Source organism: Momordica charantia (assembly GCF_013281855.1).
Source record: "Momordica charantia cultivar OHB3-1 chromosome 8 unlocalized genomic scaffold, Mcharantia_2.0 BLBB01000008.1, whole genome shotgun sequence".
In the NCBI taxonomy this organism is placed as follows: Eukaryota; Viridiplantae; Streptophyta; class Magnoliopsida; order Cucurbitales; family Cucurbitaceae; genus Momordica; species Momordica charantia.
The window spans coordinates 20369022-20391068 of NW_028275166.1; the positions used below are offsets into that span (position 1 = coordinate 20369022).

The window sequence follows — 22047 nt, forward strand, 5'->3', positions numbered from 1 at the left end:
TCTCTCTTTTCAGGTTGAAACCGACTCTCTTCGAATGTTTCTTCTTCTAACTTCTGACCGCGAAGATGAATCTGAGGTGGGTGTTTCCCTTTCATCGCAGAAATCGTCACTGTCCTACCGGGGTGCTTCAATTTCCTTTAGCATTGTGAATTGATAGGGTAATACAACGACGCATCAACTGGCACAAATGGGTTTGGTGTCTTCTAATTTAGAGGTATGGATGGAGGAATGTCCGCCAACTATCTCTCGGTGTGTTACAAAAATTGTTGGAGATATTATGTAACCAAACAGGTGAATAACTACCGTAAAGAGATGAACAAATATCGTTTGCACAAATGAACAAACACGATACACAAAAGAACAAATAAGGTGAATGAACAAATAATGTGAACAAATAAAGTTCATTTTTTTAACAAGGAATACAAAAATATAAAGCATTCTACCTCTAAAAAAAACCACTCTACATAATTGTGATATCTTAGTCTCCTCTCTCTTCCCCTTCGTCAACTCGGCTCCAATTGTTTCACTTTGTGATTGTCTCCCTCGATGTGTGGTGATAAGATGAAAAAGATACCCATATTTTATATATTTATTTTACATTTTATTAATTTATTTTGTTTAAATATTTGAATTTAATTATAATTTATCATTTTGTGGCAGATTGAAGATATTAAAGAATAATAATTTAAAAACTCAATTTTAGAGGATAATGCGGACTTCACCAAATTGGGGAGAGCTCAACGGATAAATACAAACACAATTATTATGGCGGGACGCTTCAATTATGAATTTTTATGATATTTTGTAAATAAAGACATATGATCAAGGTAGGAAACATAATCCTAAATTGATTAGGAACTCTTTTATTAATTTGTTTTCTTTTAAAATGATCTTCCCAATTAGTTAGAATTCTTATTACAGATAATTCCTCTTTAAAAGAGAATAAATTTAATCTCTATAAATAGATAAGCCTTATTGGGAGATACATGATCTAAGTTCCAACGAAAAGTTATCTTCTCTAAAATTCAAGTTCTCTCCCTCTACCATGACGGGCTAGGCTTTAATTCTTACACCTCAAGGGTGATTCAAGTCCGATTGTAAGCTTGGGAAGCTCAAGTTAGATAGAGAATTCTTCTTGTCAAGTATTCTTTGTTTCTTGGTCTTATTATTTATGAACAGTTTATATTAATTAAATTGGCGCCTTAATTCATATTAATTGTTCTACTGCTATCCATGAGTTTGTGATCCGTAATTTTCATGAATGATTGAAATAAGTAGCAAGGGATTGGCTTATGTGTGTATTTATGGCTTTTCTATGTTTACATAGCTGGCATAATAGACTCGAGGGAAACAAAGAGATAAAATTAATTAACTTGCAGCTATCTCAAACTAATTAATTTTGGTTTAGTCATTCTCATTATCCTAAATTCTATTCTTTGATTAATATAGAACGCTATCGTATCCAGTTGATTAATTAATAAGATTTAATTTTGATGCTTGGTCTAAATTAATTAAATTGGGAGAATTAAAACTTACCACGGTTGTTCCGAGTAAGTAGACTAAGTTCTTGAATCAAGAAACCAATTTTGTTTAAAGCCTACGATCAATATTACAATTGGATGAAAATCACATCTTTGGATTGGAAATTTGGTAAGATTGACTTTCTTTTTTTCCTTTTAGTTTATTTTTTTAATTTCAAAATTTAAATACAAAACCCCCTATTTTTTAACTTTGAGAAATTAATTTCATTGATTCCCTTCGGATTCGACCTGGTCTCACTACTTCTATAAGTTAGATTTAGTAAAATGAGTAATTATTTTGGAGAACCCCAACAACCCTCACAATGTGGTCTCCTTAAATTCGGTGAGTTCTATTTCCACATAAGTAAGTTTATAGTAACAGTGGACCGAAAAAAACTGGAATAAAGGAGATATAGGATTTAGGAGAGACAATGACTGTTAGAATATTTTGATTTTAAAAATAATAACTAAATAGAAAGAGTAAAGAGTCAAAATAAAACTTTTAAAACAGTTAGTAAAATGCAAAATGGACATTTTTCATTATCAGAGATCATTCGCCCACTTTTCAAAATCAGGTGACAAATAGAGACATCTTGTAACGCCCCGAGTCCTTCAGGTTAGTTGGTCTCGAATCAGGAGATTTTTATGTTCTTTTAAATTTAAACTTTAATTAAATTTATATTCTTCGGGCTCTAAACTCTAATAAACTTATATTTATCGGCTCATTGTGGTTGGTTTTGTCTTAAGTTGAGATGGACTTGTTTTGCTCTTGGGCTTGGTTATGTTGGGTTTTTGGTTTGGTTTGAGTTTTTTTTTTTAAAACAAAGGAAAAGTAAAAGAAAAGAGAAAAAGAAAGAAAGAAAAAAGAAAAAAAAGAAAACCCTAGCCCAAGTCCTTTTCTTTCTTCTTCTTCTTTCTTCTACCCTAGCCCCCCCCCCCCCTTCCCCCCCGCGATTTCTTCTTCATTTTCCAACCCCGCCGCCCCCTCCTCTCGTTTTTCCGGCAGCTCATCCGGTGCCTTGACGCAGCACCGGTTACTAGCCACTCCGAACGGAACGACGACACCCAAGGTGGTGGCAGCGCGACCACAAATCGACGTGAAGCGACTTCCGACGGCGACCCGACGTACATCTGCTCCGACAGTGTCGTCTTCAGATCCGGCGACATCCAGCAGGCAGCACGACTCGTCCTCCGGTGTTTCTACATGCAATATGATAGCTTAAAAGTCCTTGGATTTAGATGCTATCCTTATTTAAAATACCAAGTAAAAAATAAGTTTGCTAAGAAGACCTATCCATGTGTGTTTATTGGTTATAACACTCATCATAAGGGATATAGATGCCTATACTATAATACTAATAATACTAATCGTATTTATATATCAAGGCATGTCATATTTTATGGAGAAAATATGCCCTTTGAAAAACAACCCACACACACCAACAACAACGTCCTCTAGAAATCACCAATTTTTCAGATATAGGAATTGGAGAATGGATTTACCCTTGGTGTGAAGAACAGGTTGAAGTACTCCCTACTAATCCTACATTAGCAACCAGTAGCTCAAACACTCAAAGTCTTGTCACCATGAGAAAAATCTACCTTGAAGAAGATTCTCATGACAGCACCATGAGGTCAAATGATCAAAGTAGCAGTCATCGTGAAACTTGTAACAGTAGGAGTGAAAGGTCTACGAGCATAATCAATGAAGTCTCTAATCAAGAACTAAGACAAAACATGATAGAAGAACAACAATCAGTTCCAGAACGAACAACTGCACCAGTAGTAGAATCAATCCCTACAGACACTGAACCAACAATGGATAAATTTGGCTCTCCCTTGAATAAGCAATCTTATCCAACTCAAGTTAAATTGACTGATTTACCTGATATAAATGACAATTTTTATATAAACCTACCTTTTCACAACAATACAAGGTCGTCAAATCCAGCTCACAATCACACATTGCAACAACCAATAAGAGATAAAACTAGAATATTGTCCACACATACTATGGTGACTAGGTTGAAGTCAAAACAACCTATCTCCAACATAGAACAGCAACCCAAATCACTTATAGGCACCACAACAACCCTTGAACCAAAAATATTCAGAGGTGCAATTCAGAATCCTATCTGGAAGAAAGCAATGGAGGAAGAAATCCAAGCACTTCATGATAACAAGACCTGAGAACTTGTCCCAAAACCACCTAACACAAATATAGTTGGATCAAAATGGATTTTCAAAACCAAGTTCAAAGAAGATGTGTCACTAGAGATACACAAGGCTAGATTAGTTGCCCAAGGTTATTCACAAGTAGAAGTCTTAGACTATGATGAAACTTTCAGCCCTGTCATAAAACCTACAACGATTCGTTTGGTATTGGCTTTAGCTGCTTCACTCAAATAGGCACTGAAGCAACCAGATGTCAAAAATGTTTTCTTGTATGGACACCTCAAGGAGAAAGTCTACATGTCTCAACCTCCAGGTTTTTCTAATCCTAGCTATCCTAATAATGTTTGGATGTTAAAACGATCATTGTATGACCTAACCAAGCACCAAGAGCATAGTTTGATAGACTATCTTTATTTCTCATTCACATAGGATTTACTTGTAGTACATTAGATCCTTCATTTTTTATCTTCAAGCAAAATCATATCTTGGTCCTAATGCTTATATACGTGGATGATATCATTCTCACTGGAAATAACCAAACTTTTATTAAGAACTTGGTAACAAAGTTAAGCACAAAATTTCCCTTGAAGGATTTGGGAGCTCTACACTATTTTTTAGGTATTGAAGTTCAACATACGCACAATGGCTTCCACATTACACAAAGCAAATATATGAGAGACATCTTAATGAAAGCCAAAATGTTGGAAGCTTCTCCTATATCCACTCCTATGGCAACAAGCAAGAACAAGTGCCCTGATGAAAATGAACTTGTAGATCCCACGACTTATCGAAGTTTGGTGGGCTCCCTTCAATGTCTCACCTTGATAAGGCCGGATATTGCTTTCTCTATTAACAAAGCTTGCCAACATATGCAGGAACCACAAATGCAACACCTCAAGGATGTTAAACGCATACCTTAAACACACTCTGAATCATGGTATTTCTTTTTGTAAAAACAGTTATCTAAATCTTTATGCCTTTTGTGATGCAGATTGGGCTGCTTGTTTATTCCTCGGATCTAACATAATCTCTTGGTCCTCAAAGAAGCAACCAACAATTTCAAGGTCAAGCTCCGAGGCAGAATATTGATCCATGGCTAATGCAACAGCAGAACTAACATGGATCACATTCCTACTACGTGAGATTGGAATTCCTCTCACTAAACCACCTGAACACTTCAGTGACAACATGAGTGCATTTCAAATGTCAATCAATCCAGTGTTTCATGCAATAACGAAACACATCGAGTTAGACTACCATTTTGTTCGTGAAAAGGTCGCCCTTTGGATCCCTCATTACACAATATGTTCCAACTCACGATCAACTAGCTGATATTTTTACGAAACCTCTCCCCAAAAACATGTTCAAAAGCCTTGCTAGCAAACAAGGTGTACGAGCTCTCCCTACCACCAGTTTGAGAGCGAATGTAAAGGTTCAGCCAGCTTATGTTCCCATATTAGTGGCTCAAGTCACCCCAATTTATGCCTCCAACACAGACCCAATACCACATCTGTCTACTGCATATGAAAATGATAAATTGGAGGCACAAACTAATCGACCTAATTTATCTCAATCAAGTCTCCTCAATTAAGTCCCAGTTGGCTGATATAAATCAATATAAATCAACATTATTTCAGTCCCTAAATTGATGTTATTCCCCATCATTGTGATCTCCATTATTGCAATTTCCCCTGTATATCGTGTACCATTAAAGATGGAAACTTCCCGTTGTAATTTTTTCATCTCTCCTTGTGCAGTATTTAAAAAGGATGAGAGGACCTTGTAATATAGAAAAAAAATATATACTTATTATTGTTTACAAGTTTTGGCTCAAGAGTTTCTTTCTTTTTTCAAATGCATGTAGGAGACCTGTATAAAACTACATTCAAAAGTAAAACATGGTTTGTATGAATGAATGACTATGTCTTTTAGCTTGACCGATGCACCTAATACATTTCATGAGACATATGATTTATCTTTTGCGTGATTTTTTTGGGAAAAGATTGTGGTTTATTTTAATGACATCCTAATATATTCTAGGAACATCTGGATGTATTATAAGGACATCAAAAAATAAAATTGAGAGTGCAAGGTGTGTTTTGATTGCAATTAGAAATGAGAAAGTATATGCTAATCTTAAAAAGTTAACTTTTTCATGGAAAAAAATAAACTTCCTATAATGTCTACTCAAAGAGTGGAAGTTAATGTTGAAAACATTATGATCATTAGAGAGATTGGCCCATACTGATACGCGACAGCCAAAGCGTATTGAGCTACTCGAGCCACAAGCCACTTGAATCCAATTGTAGAGATGGTTCAACCCGAAAGGCTAAGGATTAGAGGAGTTACCTTTGCAGTCATTACCTTGAGCAGACATATTACTCACTATGCTCAAGGTCGGAAACACTCCACAAGTTTGACGACCAATCAAACAAACATGCTCCGAGGGGTTCAAATACGAAAGCCTAAGTTCAACCACACAAAGGGATTCGAAATTTGAGAAGGGATTTGCACGAGGCAAGGGTGAGAAACACTCTCAATTCTATTCAACTTCAATAATCCAAGGGTGTCTTACAATGGAGGGGAACACACCTATATAAAGGTCAAAGCTCTTGGCCTTTTAAGGAAAATAACAAAATTAAAAAGAATATGAAAAATGATAAATTCCTAAAATGTCTAAAACTTGCCTAAAGATGAAATTTAAATTTGATAAATAAAACAAATAAATCAAAGATAAATCCTAAATCAAATCTCCCAACAATGAACCAAAATCATAAGGAAATATATTCTTTATTTGGGATGACTGGGCAGCAAGGTTAGTTGAGGCGCGCGGGGCTGGGCGGACAAGCTTGACGCGCGTGCATGGGCGCTGGGGCAGGGGCACTAGCACGGAGACAAGCGCGTGGGCGCTGGGGCAAGGCGCTGGCACGAGGGACGTGTGCGTGGGTGCTGGGTAAGGGCGTTGGCACGAAGGCGCGCGCGAGGGCGTTGGGCAGGGATGCTGGCGCTTGGTGGACGACCGGAGTACTACCAAGTGCGGATCGTTGAGGGCGACGAGGGCAAGACGACGACATAGGCGGCAGGGGGTCTGGCGAGTGTGCGGTGAGCGCAGGCATGGGCGCTGGTGATGGTAGGGCGCGTGGGCGCTTGAGCGTGCAGGGGGCGTAGGCGGGCGAGCGGAGGAGGCTGGCACAGGCATGGGCGAGCGGCAGCGCGTGCTTGGCATGGGTGCTGTGAGGTTAGCGGCACGTTGGCGTGCGCGGTAGGGGCGCGCGTGCACAAGGGCGTACGCCTGGCGATGCTTGCGTGCGAGTGGCCTCTAAATAGGCTTGCCCTTGAAATGGGGCCACTTACTTGACCTCTCTTCTTCTCCACGCTTTCTTTTGACCCTAGTAGGTTCTTCATTCGATTTCAAAATAGCCAAAATTTGTTGATGTGTCCAATAAATTCTCCTTCGTTTAGAGGGTCTCTCCTCAAGTTCTTCTTCATTGTTGGTGTAGGTGTCATTTTGGAGTCTTGGGCCAAATATGATCACATCACATACCTAATCATGTAAGTGAAGTTAAAAGCTTGGATAGACTAGCCAAATTCTATAAGGAGATTCAGTAAGGACATTAGTATGATAGCTTCCACCAATCTATGATCTAGTGAAAAAGAATGCAATTTTTTAATGAGGAAAAGCTCAAGAACTTGTCTTCGAGTTATAATCTAATATAATACTCATTTGCTTGAGTTACCATATATTGAGCTAACATTTGAAATTGAGTATGATACAAGTTGAATAAGGATTAGAGTTATTCTCTTGCAAAATTAGAGGTCATTATTGTACCTTATGGTAAAAAATGTTTCCTACCTCTGCCAACAACGAAAGTTTAAAGCATTTGAAGGGTAGGTCAAATCAAATTGAATAGACTATATGTAAAATGGTCAGATTTCATAGAAATCTTTCTGCATATTATAAAGTACAAGAAAAGGTAATATAGCACACAATGCACTTTCTAGAATGTATGGCTTGCATATTATAAATACAGATAAAAGTAAGAATAAGGAATGGTACAATAAGAAAGGGAAAACAATAACTATAAAGTAATGATAAGCTTAGCATACAATGCACTTTCTAGAATGTATGGCTTGCTAAACTCTATCAATGCTGGATTGCTTAGTTTTCCACCTATTAAGTCTATGTATTCACTCCACAATCAATTTGTGTCCCTTATTGAGTCTATTGAACAAAACCATCTCATGCTTCAATATGTTTTCCTATATAGAAAAAGTAAACTTTGCATTCCATTCGAAAAGCAAGTTACTAGTTAAAGAAACTTGTTTATGCAAAGATGTTCACAACAGTGTGTTCCTGATTGTAGCTCGAACTCGGCCTCCAGACCGACCTGAACACTTGGGCGGACCTGCACAAAAAGGTGAGCACTCCGACGATCAAGTCAGTATAGGTCGGATTCCAGTTTAGTTCGAAGCCAGAAATCATCGTACCTGATCGGGGAGTGAGGTCCTCTACTTATGGGTGGTGGTCCCGCTAATCTAGCGACGGTTACATTCGGTAATCTCGGGACCGTCGGTTACACCCGGTAATCTCGGGACCGACGGTTACGCCCGATAATCACGCCGCAGACAGTTGCTCATCTCGGCCCCTACCGAGCTCCCCAGTAGGTCAGACCTGGGCCAGGTTCACCTCGGCCCTCATACTTAGCATTTGTCGGCGTTGGTGGCGGCCATCTCGGCTATCCGAGCTGGGCATGACTCATGAGCCATCTTGGAGCACCAATAGGGGTCCTCCACGTGTCCAGGGTATTCCCTTCCCAAACATTGGCCCCCTCTCTGTCTGGTCCGATCTCGACCTGGCAGAGAAGTTCATTCGACTTGCTTTGGACACGTGGCGACTTTCTATTCGTGGGAAAATACAACCGTCGCGGAAGATTTATCGTCGGAATATTCAAATATTCCGACGCTTCGGATCTCATAGAGGATCCTAGCCGCTCGTTGATTACACGTGTACGGTGGGGAAATTCTTCCAACGGGCTATAAATGCCCCCAATCCTTCAGATCATACCTTACGTTCCTTGAATTCTTGGAGTTCGATCTGAAGGCAGCTCGAACCCTTGGTAGGTCGGTCTCTTCCCTCTCTCTTTCGAACGTAATTGCCATGTCGTCCTCTATTAGCAGCAACCTAAGATCCGATTTAGCTCGTAGGTTAGAGTCCGAGCTCGAGGAGATAGAAAACTTTAGAATCTCCGATGATGGGGAGGATAGTGACGCCTCCACTTCAGGTCAGGGTTTGGAATACCCTTCTAGGATACCTGAGCACTACCTCGGATCCCTTCGTAGGGGGTTCGCTATCCCTGAGAACATCCTCCTCAGGCTTCCGGAGGAGGGGGAGAGAGCTGACAATCCTTCAGAGGGATGGGTCACTCTCTACTTCAAAATGTTTGAGTACGGCCTCAGACTTCCCCTTCACCCTTTTGTCCAAGAATTTCTCTTCCGGACTGGGTTGGCTCCGGCTCAAGTGGCCCCCAATGGGTGGGGTGTCATTTTCGCTTTGGCCATCCTCTTTTCGCTACGAGCTCGGGATAGTGAGGAGGCCGAGCTGTTGGACGTAGACCAGCTCCTCGCGTGCTTCGAGCGAAAAGGATAGCTAAGAAGCCTGGTCGGTTCTATATGTGCGCAAGGAAAGGCGCAGGCGGTATAGTTAAGGGGGCCGACCTCCATCAAGGGATGGGTGAGGAAGTGGTTCTACGCTTCCGGGGAATGGCTCGCAAGGACGAGTCAGGTCGTTCCTTCTTTGACGTCCCCACTAGGTTTGGGAACCTAGGTACGGAGTAGTTCTTACTTTTCGTAATTTTCTTTGTCATTCAGGTCTAACTCGGATTTTGTCTTCGTGCAGTTTCAATCCGACCAGTCCCCGAGCTTACGCAAGCCTCCTTCGATACGCTGGAATACTACAAGGAGCGCTTTCCGAGGGGTAGGAAGGTCGGAACCCTGGTGACTGACGAACTGCTGCTTGAGTCCGGACTGCTAGATTACAACCCTGCAGTTCGTCCCATTGAATCCTCAAGGCCGAACTCTGAACTTGGTATGCCGAGCTTGCCTCCCCCCTTTTTCCTCTAACCTTGTGTTGACCCCTGTTTTTTTTTCGCAGCCATGGTTTGCGGATTTGCAAGCGGCGTGAAGCGCAAGTCTAAGGGCCGAGCCCATGCTCTTGAGGCCGCCCAGAGTTCGAAACCTGCCACCCCCTGCCGTGGCAGGGCCTGCCTCGGAAGATCCAGCCCCGGTGATCGAGCTGGAGTCTTCTGGGGGTCCCTCGAGGGAGAAGCGCCCCAGGGATCAGACCGAGGCGGTGGACGCCCAGACCGAGGCGGTGGACGTCCCGCCTTTGGGCGAGGAGGCGAGGGAGGAAGCCCCTCTGAAGTGAAGAAGGAAGAAAAAGAATGCGATCTCCCCCTCGGAGGTCGGAGCTTGCAGGGTCTTGCCTGCAAGTTTCAGATCGGGTGGACGATCCTGCGGCCAGGATGGGCGGGACGTCCGACGTGACGGCACGGTTCAGAATTGAGCCGTCAAGTTCCGGGGTGAGGGACCAGGTGTCCCGCATCTCAGCTGCAAGTTTGGACCGCTGCCTAAGGAGGGCGTCCAAATTTGTGAGCGACCCTGGGTCCGTTCTGCAGAGGACCATCGACTACGCCGCCGAGGTAAGACTAGTGCCCCATTTTTGCTTGATTTCGCCCAACAGGTAGTTCGATCTAACTTTTTCCTTGTACCATTTCTCAGGCGTTCGTTGCTTCCATTCAATCGGCTCTGGCTGTAAAGGCCGAGCTGGATGGGAGGGAAGTTCTGGCAGCGAGGGAGAAAGAGGAGTTCTCTGCTGCCTTGGAGGCTGCTTCCTCCACCATGAAGGATGAGCTGCTGAAGGCTCACTCTGAGGTGGAGACTTTGAAGGCCGAGGTGGAGTCCCAGGCCGAGCTGCTGAAGAAGGAAGAGGACAGGCGCAAGGCCCAACTCCGAGCTGCCCACGCTATTACCAGGGGCCTGGAGAGGGAGAAGTTCCAGCTCCTGAAGGAGAAGGACGACATGCTCCAGGCGCTTGAAGCGAAGGATAAGGAGCTGGAGCATGCGACTGCCAGCTGGAGACGGCGAAGGAGCGCCTCAGCAATGGAGTCCTACTGGAGGAATCGTTTAGGCAACATCCTGACTTCGATGGATTTGCCAAAGATTTTCTGACGCGGGCTTCAAGTTCCTCATGAAGGGCATTGCTTCCGACATGCCCGACCTTCAGATCGATCTCAGCGGTCTGAAAAGGAGGTATGCCGAGAAGTGGGCGTCTGGTCCTGGCGGCACCCCTGGCCCCCAAGCGTTGGTGGATCAGTATGTCAGAGATCTGGACTCTGACTACTCCGATCCCGAAGAGGACCAGGGTCGGCTCCACTCAAGAGGGCGCTCCTCAAGCGGCTCTTAGGCGACCACCCTTCACGAGGCTTTTCGCTGTTTTCTTCTCTCCTCTTTTTCTTTGGTTTTGTAAGTGTCAGGGCAGAGCTGCAAGGTCTATAAGCCTTGGCTCTGCTCTTCATTCAATAAAGAGACTCCCATTTGCTTCTACTTTGTTGTTGGCAACCTCTTTTCTTTGCTTTTCCTTTGAACTGCAGCTAATGTCACCTCGCACCTCTTACTTTTGAGGTCGCGCCTTTAATTAAAATAATTTGAAAGTTTGAGTTTGAATCTCTTAATGTTCAATACATTGCACCAACTCTGGATTTTTAACATTTCACCCTTAACTTAAAAAGGTAAAAAGGCTAAAATCCTAAGTCCGTAGCTATTCTTCATATCGTTCCTCGTACCCCCAAGTTCGGAGGCTTGATCATTTTGAACTTTCCACATCGCCCCTTTGCCTTGAAGGTTTGAATTTTAAGTTCGTCAGTGGTTTTGGCATCGCACCTCGTACCCTTAGGCTTCGAGGATTGAATTTGAACCAACTGCTGGAATGCGATCGCGTGGGAGTCCGTGGCCCCCATTTAATTTCTTGTCGAACTCGGAAGCATGAAATTAAATCATCACATTTATTCCGATCATAATTCTTTTGGAACAGTCTTTACAGATGCATTGAAAATCCTTTTGTCATTTCAAGGATAATAACGCTTCAGGTGCTCCGCGTTCCACGGGTGCGCGAGGACGTCTCCTTTCAGATCGGCCAATATGTACGTCCCAGGTCGGACTATGCCCTTGATCTCAAACGGGCCCTCCCAGGCCGGATCAAGGGCACCCACATGCGTTTGGACCCTCCTTAAGACCAGATGTCCGACCTGAAAGGCCCGAGGTCGAACGCGGGCATTGTAATGTCTGGCCATTCTGCCCTGATATTCCGCCAGGCGTAGCTGGGCCATTGCTCTTCTTTCTTCCAACAAGTCGAGGTTGAGGAGCAGCTATCCTCATTCGTCGTAGGCTCGTAATGCTCTACTCTGTCAGATGGCATGCCGATCTCAACCGGGACTACAGCTTCGGAGCCGAAGGCCAGGGAGAACGGGGTCTCACCCGTCGACTCTCGTTGGGTGGTCCGGTACGACCATAGAACCTCTGGTAGCTCCTCGGCCCACCTGCCTTTCTTGGAGTCCAGTCTAAGTTTGATGCCTCGCTTGATGATCTTGTTGACTGCCTCCACCTGCCCATTTGCTTGCGGATGTGCGGGGGACGAGCTGAGATGACTTATGCCAAGTTTGCTGCAAAAGTCTTTGAACTTGGCGTTGTCAAACTGCTTCCCATTGTCTGTCACTATGGCCTGCGGTATACCAAAGCGACATATGATATTCGTCCATACGAAGGACGTGACCCTGGATTCCGTTATGTGGGAGAGCGCCTCGGCCTCGGCCCACTTGGTGAAGTAATCCACAGCAACCACAGCGAACTTGGTCTGGCCCTTGCCCAAAGGGAAAGGACCATGATGATATCTACCCCCCACTGCGCGAATGGCCATGGGGCCGAGATGGGGGTGAGCAGCTCGGGAGGTTGGTGGATTATGGTTCCGTAGCGTTGGCAATTGTCGCAAGTTCTAACGAACTTCTTGGCGTCCTGGCTGAGGGTCGGCCAATAGTATCCTTGCCGGATCACTTTGGCTGACAGCGACCGGGCGCCTGAGTGATTGCCGCACACTCCTTCGTGGATCTCTCTGAGGACGTACAGGCCCTCTTCAGGGGTTAGGCATTTCAATAGAGGCAGGGAAAAGCCACGTCGGTACAATGCCCCATCTCGGACCACGAACCGAGCTGCCCGCCTTGCCAACTTTCTGCGCTCCTTGGATCTTGTGGTGAGTTGCCCCTAATGAAGTCCGTGATCGGGTCCATCCATGAGGATTCTGGAGCGCCGATCTCCATCAGATCTGGCTCTAAGATCGAGGGATTATCTAGGATCTCGACGGGGACCGACCTGGCGAGGTCGGTCTCGTACGCCGATGCTAACTTGGCCAAGGCGTCAGCATTAGAATTTTCTGCTCTCGCGGAATCCGGCTTACCTCGTAAGTTCGAAACTGGGCGAGGTATGATCTGACCTTGCCCAAATACTTCTCCATTCGGGTGTCTTTGGCTTGGTATTCGTCCTTGATCTGGCTCACAACCAGCTGGGAGTCACTGAAGACCTTAACACAAGAGGCCCCCAATGCTCGAGCGATTCGCAGGCCGGCAATAAATGCTTCATACTCAGCCTCGTTGTTAGAAGTCCGGAAGCTGAACCGCAAGGCATACTCAAATCGCTCACCCCCTGGTCCGAGCAAGAGGACCCCGGCTCCGCACCCCTTCTCATTGGAGGATCCGTCGACATAGACTGTCCAAGGTAGGTCGGACTCGCTCAGCTCGGAAGGTGGTGTGAGCTCGGCTATGAAATCTGCCGCTGCTTGTCCTTTCAACGCAGTTCTGGGTTCGAACTGGATGTCGTACTCACTTAGCTCTATTGCCCACTTCATTAGGCGTCCGGAAGCTTCCGGCTTGTGGAAGATACTTTTAAGGGGCAAGTTAGTGAGCACCACCACCGTATGGGCTTGGAAGTATGGTCTAAGTCGTCGGGCCGAGGTGACCAAAGCGAGAGCCAACTTCTCCATCTGAGGGTATCTAGTCTCGGCTTCGGTCATAGCCTTGCTTGTGTAGTAGACCGGGTTTTGCCGCGCTTCCTCTTGCCTGATTAGGGCCGAGCTGACGGCACTGTCAGACACTGCTAGGTACAATTGGAGCTTGTCCCCCGGCATGGGCTTGGCAAGCAAGGGTGCCGAACAGAGGTAGCTCTTCAATTGCTGAAACGCTTGCTCGCACTCCGCTGTCCATTCAAACGGCCCTTTTTTTCGTAAGACCTTGAAGAAAGGGAGGCACTTATCTGTCGACCTTGAAACAAACCGGTTCAGGGCCGCAATCCTGCCATTGAGGCACTGAAGCTGCTTCAGCGTTTTAGGTGCCTCCATCTCGATCACGGCTTTAATCTTTTCGGGGTTGGCCTCGATCCCCGGTTGTTTACCATGAAGCCAAGGAATTTTCCCGAGGAGACTCCAAAGGCACACTTAGCAGGGTTGAGCTTCATTTGATATGCCCTCAGAACCTCGAAGGCTTCGGCCAGGTCGGAGAGATGCGACTTAGACTGCTTGCTCTTGACAAGCATGTCGTCCACATACACTTCCATATTCCGGCCGATCTGCTTGGCGAACATTTTGTTCACCATTCTCTGGTAGGTCGCTCCTCCGTTCTTCTTTAACCCGAAGGGCATGACCTTGTAGCAGTACAGACCTTGGTCTGTTATGAAAGCGGTATGACCTTCATCTGGGACATGCATCTTGATTTGGTTGTACCCAGAGTAGGCGTCCATGAAGGTGAGCAGTTCGTGCCCGGCTGTGGCGTCCACGAGCTGATCAATCCTCGGCAGTGGGAAGCAATCTTTCGGACATGCCTTATTTAAGTTCGTAAAATCTACGCACATTCTCCACTTGCCGTTAGATTTTTTAACTAATACAACATTGGAGAGCCACTCGGGATACGAAATTTCTCTTATGTATTCAGCTTTCAAAAGTTTGTTAACTTCCTCAACAATTACATCACTCACTCTCCTTGTTTATAGGTCTTCTCTTTTGTTTCACAGGTCGGAATGATGGATCTATGCTGAGGCGATGCGTCATAATTCGCGGGTCAATGCCAGGCATGTCCTCATGGGACCACGCAAAGACGTCCGAGTTGGATCTGAGGAAGTGGATTAGCTCCTCTCTGTCGGTGGCCCCCAGCTTGGTTCCTATGCTTACCTGCTTCTCGGGACTAAGCAGAGGAACAAGCTCGAGCTCCTCAGTGGGTGCGGCAAACTCCTTCCTCGGCAGGTCGGCCTCGAACTCGAGCGTCCCATCCCTGAGAGTTTCGAGGGCGCAGACCGATGAGCCTTTGAGTGCGGCGGCATAGCACTCCCTCGAAGCGGTCTGTTCTCCTCGGACCGTGCCCACGCCATTGGGGGTGGAATACTTCAAAACTTGATGAAGTGTTGAGGGAATGGCCCGAAATGAGTGGATGATGGGTCTCCCAAAGATGGCGTTATAGGCCGATCTACCGTCAACTACCACGAACTCGGCCATTTGAGTGACCCGAGTTTGGTCCTGCCCCAGCGTGACCGGCAAGTCGATGCAACCCTCTGGGATGACCGATTCTCCAGAGAACCCAACCAGCGGCGTCGGGCTTCTCTTCAATTGCGACCTCGTCCCAGCCCAAGGCGAGGTAGGTCGGTAAGGACAGGATGTTAGCGGATGCGCCCCCGTCTACCAGCACTCTCCTGACCACCACATGATCAATCAAGGGAGCAATCACAAGGGCATCATTGTGGGGCAGGTGGACCTCCTCCAAGTCTGCACCGTCGAAGGTGATTGGGCAGGTCGGCCCCTGCTCCCTGATGATGCACACCTCGCGCCTGGCTGCACGGGCTAACTCCTTTCTTTTATGTCCGGATTGACCCCCGCTTGGCCCTCCAAAAATGGTATTGATGACCGCAGGTCGGTCGGTGCGCCGGGTGGCGTCCTTGAACGCTTTCGCTCTTCCTTTTTCTCTGCTGAGCTGGTCCTGGGCTTTCCCACAAACTTCTTGAAGTAGCCGTCTTGAATTAGATCCTCAATTTGGCGCTTCAATTCCCAGCAGTCCGACGTGTTGTGGCCGTGCTCCCGATGGAAGCGGCAATACTTGTCCTTGCTGCGCCTCTCCGGGGCTCCCCGAAGTTTCTCCGGACGCTTGAGTAGTTTTTTCCATTCCAGAATCCTCGATGTTCGTTAGGATCTCGGAAATTGGAATCGTGGTTGGGGTGAAGCGCTCGTAAGGTCGGCTCCTGGTAGGTCCGTTCTCCGCCCTTCGATACTCAGCTCGGCCGCTGGAAAAGGATCCCTTGTCCTTGGACTTGGGATCTGCCCTTTCATCTTTTTCCACTTCTGCCCCGGCCGATCTTTCGTTCAGGTCGGCCGGTTTTGGTTCGGAGGAGCTCCTGTCCATCGATGACTTTCTTCGCCTTCTGGAGCACCTCGGCGAAGGTGGCCGGGGCCTCCTCTCCAAGTTTCACCGTGAGGGCTTCGTCGGCTAGACCGGTGAGGAAATAGCACATGGCCGAGTCATCGGAGCAGTGTGCAACCTTCAACTGCTCCTCCTGGAATCTGGTGACATACTCCCGCAGCGTCTCACCCTCCTTCTGCCTGATGGTGGCGAGATGGGTCGCTGTCTTTTTGTCATAGTGCCGAGAAGAGAACTGGGCGAGGAACTCCCTTCTCAGCTGAGAGTAGGTCGAGATCGACCTGGCTGGCAGTCTCCGGTACCACAATCGCGCGCTGCCAGTAAGCGCGATCTGAAAGGCGCGGCATTTGATTGCGTCTGATGCTGCTTGGAAGTCCATGAGGCCTTCAAAGACCTCAACATAGTCCTTGGGGTCCTTCGTCCCGTCATAAGGCTTCACGGTAGGAGCTTTGAACTTCAGGGATTGGTGCTTCCAAAACGTCCGAGGTGAAAGGCGATTCTCCCAAGTCGCCATCGTTCAGTGAATCGTCTTTCTGCTCACATTTGGCCTTTAAGGCCTCCACCTGAGCATCGAGCTCCCCCCTCAGCTGGTCGAACTCCTCCCTTGTGATTATCCCTGCGGGATTGTGAGAGGATTCAGCCTGCTGGTTGGAGCTCCTGTGGGAGCGGGATGGTGACTGCCCTTTTCGGAGAGACGAGCCTCTCTTTCTGTTGAGATGCTCACGGAGGTCTCCCCTCTGGCGAGTGTACCCCTCACTCTCGTTGTCTTCGGGACGTTCTTCCTCGGTTGGGCCGAGGTGGGAACCCCTTTGCTCGCGTACGTCCATGCGCGTCACTCGATTCTCAGATCGGGACCCTGCGCCTGCAGCTAGCACCATTTCGTTATACATTGCCTCCATGGAGCGCATTTGTGTGCGCATTGCCTCCATCTCTCTCTAGAGCGCATCAAAGTTCTCGCTTGTTGGAGCCGGGGCTGGACCCCGGGCGCCCTTCTTAGAGGTCCCACCTCGGCCACGGGTGGCCTTGGACGTCCTCGGGTGCGCAGGCGGTAGGGCAGGCGCGGTGATCCGTGCCGATCTGCGGAGGGGTTCCGTTGCTAGGCCGTCGTGACCTTGCCCCTCTACCGCCGCTGCTCCGACCTCCCTCTGGTGGGCATCGCTGGCAGCTAGAGTCCTTCGATCTGTCGTATTGGTCGAATTCGCTGGTTGAACCATGTTTGCTCGCGTGTTGGTTTAAAGGAATTAGGATGACTTAGATTGTCAGTCTCCCCACAGACGGCGCCAAATGTTTATGCAAAGATGTGCACAACAGTGTGTTCCTGATTGTAGCTCGAACTCGGCCTCCGGACCGACCTGAACACTTGGGCGGACCTGCACAAAAAGGTGAGCACTCCGACGATCAAGTCAGTATAGGTCGGATTCCAAGTTTAGTTCGAAGCCAGAAAAATCATCGTACCTGATCGGGGAGTGAGGTCCTCTACTTATGGGTGGTGGTCCCGCTAATCTAGCGACGGTTACATTCGGTAATCTCGGGACCGTCGGTTACACCCGGTAATTTCGGGACCGACGGTTACGCCCGATAATCACGCCGCAGACAGTTGCTCATCCCGGCCCCTACCGAGCTCCCCGGTAGGTCAGACCTGGGCCAGGTTCACCTCGGCCCTCATACTTAGCATTTGTCGGCGTTGGTGGCGGCCATCTCGGCTATCCGAGCTGGGCATGACTCATGAGCCATCTTGGAGCACCAATAGGGGTCCTCCACGTGTCCAGGGTATTCCCTTCCCCAAACAAAACTAATAGGAATTGCTAATGAGATATTTTGGGCCGCTAAAATATTTCACATTGAACGAAACGTCTCTATTGACCTAAAATGATACATGATGTACATAAAGATTGTCATGAGAAAACTAATTCTAAATCGAAACCATATAGCCTATATATTGTGAGAGATATATTTATAGATTTTGTGCTAGGTTTGGGTAAGAACTAGGAAATAATGTAAGGGTAGTATCATTTGTTGTGGTTGGTAGGTGTAGTAAAATGCATGACTCACTTTATTCCTTGTAATGGAATTAATGATGCCAAACGTGTGGTTGGATATGTTGTTTTAATTATTTTTTTTTTTGTTAAATTGCAAGATATTCCCGAGAGCATTGTTTTAGTGATAAGAATGTAAAAATTTGGTACTTTCGCTCCTGCATCCCCTTTAACCTAAATACTTTATCCGAGACACTTAGAAAAGTGAAGATTGTCCTTATAGACCAACACAAGTGATTAACTTTAGAGTTCTTATAGTTGAGCCACTGAAAAGAAAGGTGTATCTTGTTAATATAGGTAGTAATTATCGATTCTTTTAAGCCTGTCTTAACCATGCTTACATGATCGCAATATCCCTCTCATTCATATGTGGTACACTTCATCCATGTACCCCTCCTCCCTACTCGGGCGTCACAACTTGTTACAACTAATGGACAAATATTACAAATCAAGGAAATAGAATATGGTAAGTATGCTTAAGGCTATCGATTAAAATGCTAAACTTGTGGAGGATTATCCTGTCATTCATAGAATTTGCGTATGATAAGTTCGTACATGGTGTAACTAATTTTTGTTATTCCTATCACCATTGACTTATTTCCTTTAGCTCCTAAACAAGATTACTAAAACAAGATGGAGGTGATTCGAAAGATAAAAATAAAAAATAAAAAATAAAAAAATAAAAAATAAAAAAATAAAAAATAAAAAATTGGGAACAAAGTACCAAGGTGTGGCTATAAAAGTTAGTCTAAGACCGAAAGCCTATAGTATTCAAATGAGGAGATTGAGTATGTGTACAACTCAGGAATGAACAATTTCGAGAACAAAGAAGCTTAAAGCTAAATTTAAGAGGAGATAAACCATGCCAAGTACTAGAAATGTTGAATGGTAATCCCTATAAGGTTGATCTTTACAAGTAATTAGAAATGTATTAGTACTATTTTTAATATTATTGACTTAACTCTTTTGGTGTAGATATGAATAATTCAAAAATAAGAGATGATATGAAGAAAGATATCCTAGTCATGCCTGAGGATAGATATGCAAGAGAAATGGACAAGATAGAGACCGCTCTTCAATGGCTGAGAATGAGTGGACCACAAAGTGAACTCCTTTATTCATTTCTTGGATATAAAAGAGAAGGTCCAATATTTATCAACAAGCATGCCACCGGCGGTCATCGGATCAAATTCTCCATGAGTTTCATAGTTCCATTTCTTCAGTATGATTGACTATATATTCTTTTAACAGCATTGAGATATCTATAAATAAATTAAATTTACTCTAACCTATCTGTTGGGTGTGTTGCCCTAAACTCGTAGTTTGTATTTTGTGTAAAAACAAATGTATATTCAATAAAGTTTTATTCAATAAATTTGTTGTTGAATTCATAGCATTGCATTGTCCAAAATGCAATAAACTAAACATCCGAGGTTATTTTAGTGTAACCGGGACAATATATGTACTGGGTATATAATTGATATACCCCTGATATACGAGGTATATGTTTGATATACCCCTGATATACGAGTGGATAATGTCCCGTGAATAACCTAAAGGGTCTATAGTATATGGATAAAGTTGGGTACCTTATCCTAGCAACACTATGGATACGGCCCACTCTGTAAATGTTACAGACGACTCGATCCAGGTCGTTCGTGTGGAGACATGCGAGTGGGGGTATCCTATACAATGAGTTTGTATAAGAGCGGACTACGAAATAGCCAATCTTTAGATGTAACACCGTTAACTAATAGATTGCTGTTACTTAAGATGACCAGGCAACTCATTCTCAATCCTGAGTGAGTTATGGACTCCTGCCCGTGAGAGCTTGTCCTTTGATTTGTATGGGTAAGAGTGGCTCGAGTCGCCGGTTCAACATTCCTACCATTTTGGGGACGAGACCGAGTGGGGAGCTGGGAACATAACTTCACGAGATGGAATTCATTCCTCCCCGACTTTAGGGGGAGTAGATGAGTGTTCTCTTAAATGCTGACTCCGGGACTTGAACAAGGGGCCCCACCCTCTCATTGGCCCGAGAGGGACTTCCGGTTATTGGTCGGACCATAACCGGGTTGTTCATTAGAGGAACAATGGTATTTAAGAAGTAAGATGTAACTCAGGGGTAAAATGGTAATTTGACCCTACTTGAGTTACGAGCACTCGTGAAGGATTGACTTGTCATTAATGGTCGTATATCTGTGGACACAAAAACATTCTGCAGTGAGAAGAGTGCAACTGCGGGTCTTTAGTGGAGTGACCCGTAGTTAACGAATGTTGATTAACTCAGTCAATGAATTTGACCGATTAATCACGATCGTTGGAGTTTCTGATCTGTAGGTCCATTTGGTCCCCTTGATAGCTTATAACGGGTAAAACGACGATCTAGGTTTTGGAAGAATTTGAACTGTTCAAATTGCTCAAGGAAATATATGTATATTGATACATTATAATATATATTTAATATGAATATATATATTGAGAGAAATTATTTGAATGTGATTCAAATAAAATTAATATGAATATGATTCATATTAAAACTATAGGTTAAAAATAATGTGCATAAGATGTACATTACAACTATAGGTTATGTGAGATAAATGTTTTAGAATATGATTCTAATTTTATAATAAATAATTAAGTGTTAATTATTTATTTGATTTATATATATATATATATTTATTAATTAATTATTAATTAGATTAATAATTAATTATATTTATTAATTAATATGATTAATTAATAAATTATATATATATTAATTATTATTATTAATTAATAATATTAATATATAAATTAATAATTAACTCCCCTGCAAAATTGAGGCGAGTGGGCAGTTAGGTGACGTGGGGTAACTCCCCACGTCACTGGTTTTATGGTTATCTCTTTTGCAGTTTTTGCAAAAGCAGAGAAGGAAGAACAAAAAGAACGCCCAATTGAGTTCTCTCGATCAAGCTCTCACTCTCTCAAAAACTCTCCCTCTCATTCAAACAGTGCTTCCACAAGCACGATCCCGAGACCCAAGAGGATAGCAAGGAAGATTCGCTGGTGGTGTCCGTAGGAAATCAAATTGAAGAAGTGTTCTTCAAACGTAAGAAAAAACAAGTTTTTCCCCTGTGTTTTCAATTTTGTAAGTTTTGGTTTTGTTTCTCAAAAATCAAGAACGATGGTCCGCTTCCGCTCCGGGATTCACATCCCTTCACTATCAACTTAAGCTTTTAAATTCACTGAGGGTTTAATTATGTTTAAAATGGTATGAGAGTAGGAGTTCATGTGTTCAAACTCTTATATAATCATTTCTACCTTATTTTCTATTGATTTCATTGTGATGTTAATTATGATTTAAATATGTTGGGGAATTATAAATAAGATACAATAACTATAAAGAAAAGCACAAACAACGCCCCTCTTTTGGCCAATTGCGCTAAAATAGAGAAAGTAAAGAATGAGTAGAGGTATTTATAGCAAATGTAGATGTAGTAATAATAAATAAGTATTTGTTAACATCTCTTTAAAATATGTTTCCATCTCACGCAATTTCATAAAAACTCTCAAAATTTAAACTCTTAAAATTAAATATAAAAAGAAACTCATATTTAGTTATTGATAAATAATAAAATATAACAACATTCCCCTACTCATTTTAATATTTAAAATAATCAAAATCAATTGGCCAAAAGATAGAGAATTATGCATGTGACTATGCATTGAAATTTTACTAGTGAAACAATAATCTTTACTCTGGTGTTAGTGGTAGTCTCCGACTCTAACTTTAACACTAAAGGGAAGATAAAAAAATTATTGTCATTTCTCCGT

General features: G+C 44.3%; 1 protein-coding gene across 1 annotated transcript; it reads left to right on the forward strand.

Annotated features, from left to right (window-relative positions):
- Nucleotides 1-10135: 10135 nt before the first annotated feature.
- Nucleotides 10136-19463, forward strand: LOC148209744 (uncharacterized). The gene is made up of 4 exons (XM_088126975.1): nt 10136-10393; nt 10473-10858; nt 19037-19119; nt 19207-19463. The coding sequence occupies exons 1-4, from the start codon at nt 10136-10138 to the stop codon at nt 19461-19463; spliced, it is 984 nt and encodes a 327-aa protein (XP_087983101.1).
- The last annotated feature ends 2584 nt before the right edge of the window (nt 19464-22047 follow it).

Excerpts from the sequence above, each read along its gene's own strand:
- LOC148209744 (XM_088126975.1), top strand. The coding sequence starts at position 10,136 with ATGCGATCTCCCCCTCGGAGGTCGGAGCTTGCAGGGTCTTGCCTGCAA. Across the intron at positions 10,394-10,472 it reads CCATCGACTACGCCGCCGAG|GCGTTCGTTGCTTCCATTCA; the intron begins GTAAGACTAGTG and ends ACCATTTCTCAG. Across the intron at positions 10,859-19,036 it reads AGGAGCGCCTCAGCAATGGA|GAATGAACAATTTCGAGAAC; the intron begins GTCCTACTGGAG and ends TGTACAACTCAG.